This window comes from Beauveria bassiana, assembly GCF_000280675.1.
Source record: "Beauveria bassiana ARSEF 2860 unplaced genomic scaffold BBA_S00013, whole genome shotgun sequence".
Taxonomy (NCBI): domain Eukaryota; kingdom Fungi; phylum Ascomycota; class Sordariomycetes; order Hypocreales; family Cordycipitaceae; genus Beauveria; species Beauveria bassiana.
Genome location: NW_007930848.1, coordinates 498102 through 501029, shown reverse-complemented (window position 1 = coordinate 501029; position 2928 = coordinate 498102). Strand labels below are relative to the sequence as shown.

Here is a 2928-nt window from a genome sequence, read left to right as displayed (position 1 = left end):
GTTGTGTGTGTGTGTGTGTGTGTGTGTGTGTGTGTGTGTGTGTGTGCTCAACTTACCAGCCTGCACAGAGCCTTCCACACGGTGAAGAAGGACTTTTGGCTGCCGAGTTTTCCGTTCTCGGACAGTGACGGTAACATCGCGCCATGAGACACTATGAACAGTGTTGTTTGCCAGAAGCTCTTCAGCAGGCAAGCCTTGTTCCACGTCCATGGTGAAGCGGTGGTATGCTTTCATAAAATAACTTTTCTCAACAGGCGTTTGGAAACCCTGCGCAGAAATTTGGCGCGGGATAGAACGATTTATTAGGCCAGCCACCGCCGGTTTGACAAAGGGGCTTTCGTGCTTTTTAGTACTTGTCACCTAGTCTACTGTGTCTGAAGCAGGCCGTGAATCCTCCCTTGCACACTATGACAAGTAAGAATTCCGAATGCATCGTGTCTCGCGCTATGCACATGTCTCACATATACCTTGGCCAGCTTGGCCAGTAGCACCGATGGCAACCGAAGTCAGCGGCTGAGGGCTGATAGAGCAGTGGCCCGCTCGACGCTTCTAGACAAGAACGAATGCGACATATTACCAAGGCTTCTTCTGCCTTTAACAACAACTGTTTTCAATACGAGGGGTAGTTGATAGGTGGACAAGGATCCTACGGGAGCATGATATTCGTAAGTTGCCTTCCCGCCATTATGACAGCGGCTGTCGATTCTAGATTTAAAAAGTCATCTAATTCGAGTAGATTGTCCTGTATATACATCCGAAAATGCTCCACGGCGCGAGAAAATCGTTCATGATGCCAGCCAGAAGTAGATCATCCAGGAGTAGTGGAAGCGTTAGTCGCACCCAGACTGCCATGTACATGAGTTGTACAACAGACTTTCCAGTCCCTCTAGGATATTTGATGATGCTCAGATGTTGAAGAGCAGCAATAATCAATTTCTGCATAATGATTCCAAAGGGTTGGAGGACAAAAAAGGCCATGGTACGTCCAATGGCCCAGGTGCAGCCAGTCACTGCCAGTGTTCCCGCAGTATGCATTATACCTGATAGTAGAAACACTGGGAAGATGTAGGCGGCTGGCTGATTCCGATACTTGGCGGGCAGCACTGCTTTCCCGCAGGACAGCAGCCCAATGCGGAATAAATCGTGCCAAAAGTCACCCCAAAATCCTGTCATGATAGTGATGTAAGCAGCCATGCACAACGTCTGGGGAGGGGGCATTACCTTGCAACCCACTCCTCAAAATAGAACTACGAGGGCCCCATAGTGGAGGAAACGTCAATCCATTCTCTGACAGTCCCAAAGGTTGGTGAATTAGCCATAGTAAAGCAAAAGATGAGTGAAGCATCGTCATGCTGGTGCCGAGCACTGACAGACAGCCAAGATATTGCAAAATTCCGAATCTAGACAACAAATTCTGCTTTGAAAAAACATTGTTCGCTTCGTTGAAGAGCATCTCGTAGCTCAGATCGATCCATAAGTAGCCACCAATCAATTTGAGAATGTGTTTTGCCGCAAAGGTGAGCTTTTCTGCTGACTGATTGGGCTCGCCTACGTTCTGTTTCGGTCGTGGGCCGTCGTGCCATTCCATGCCGACAAGGCGAAAGTTTGTTACCAAGTCGAGCGCCCAGAACAATCTGTCCCAGCTGAAGAGAACTGGTATATCCAAACAGTCCATCGTGGGTTCCTTAGGATACTTGGAGACTTGGTCGGTGAAGCGGGAACACTGGCAATGCCTCCGGCACGCGATTGATCCTTGGCAAAACATGATACTCGTGGCCCAAATAATATACCACGCTGACAAGATTCCGGTGACGTAGTCGATAACCATATTAACCTGACGTGTAAAGCACACAGTGTTCCAACTTAGAACAACGGTAACAAATACTGCGAAGCAGCGGAATATGAGATTGTGCCGCAGCCAGCAAGGGCCAACTAATATGGCAACCAAAGCCAGCGGGCTAAGAAGAAGTGCAGAAATAGAGTCCATGAGATTTTGGGCAAGTACTGAACCAATGATGCTGTAATATTCAAATTAACTTGTATTTGCTGGAGTAGCTTCCTGAGATGAGTTGTGGAAGGGAGCCTCGGAGGAAGCTGGTCATGTATCCCTTACTTAGATAAGAAGGGAGTGTCACCAGCCCTTCAAATGAGTATTTGATCCGGGGAAAAATTGGCCGAGACACGCCTCAGTTTACGCGAAAAAAAAAAAAAAAAAAAAAAAAGTGAAACACCACGTCTCGGAATATGCGCGAATTACGGATTACCTCTACCACGTATCCGTACATACTCTTATGTCTTGGGCCAGCATTCTTTACCGAGGCTTTGGAATAACTCATGAGACATTGGAGGTATAGTCGAATCCCGCCGTGGGTAGGCATGAAGGTTGGAGATGGAGAAAAGCAGGGAATCTAGCAGAGGCTTGTGATGGCCAGTATCGAGTTGAACAAGATACAAGGCCTTGGTCTGATATGCAGCTAGTCAACTGTAATGGTATCATTCGACGGTACACTTCTAGAGCATAGTCCGCAACAAGTCCAAAGCACCTGGCCAAATGCTATAATGGACTAGGTGGCTGTGAATCTAGGCAAAAAAACGGCGACTAAAATGCGGGCAATTATAAATTACATGATAAAACTCGCAAAAGCCGTCTAGAATACATCATCACTTTTTCAACATAGCTAGGATATTAAACCTTGGAATTGTTGTTGTCTTTTCCAGAGTTGGCCATGTTGAAGAATTATGAGAATTGTTAGGCTTTTTGTGAGGTTGTATAAATAGTTTCGGGCGATTCCATGCACCATGACAGTATCAATAGAAAATTTATGCCGTTTCATAGAAACAAATTACGAAATCTTGGTTCCAACGTAGAGGTTCAAGTGACAGGCTTACGTGTCTGACCAATGTTCTCATCATCATTGTGAGCCTATT

The 2928-nt window shown here is 46.4% G+C and overlaps 1 protein-coding gene across 1 annotated transcript in view; it reads right to left on the bottom strand.

The window, feature by feature from the left end:
- The window catches only part of BBA_05272 (ABC transporter), a gene marked incomplete at both ends in the record, with an annotated part of 2237 nt that extends 2027 nt beyond the window's left edge, over window positions 1-210 (bottom strand). Inside the window, one exon of the mRNA XM_008600369.1 lies at window positions 57-210. Coding sequence (XP_008598591.1) covers window positions 57-210 — 154 coding nt within the window. The remainder of the gene's footprint in view (window positions 1-56) is intronic.
- Window positions 211-2928: the final 2718 nt, after the last annotated feature.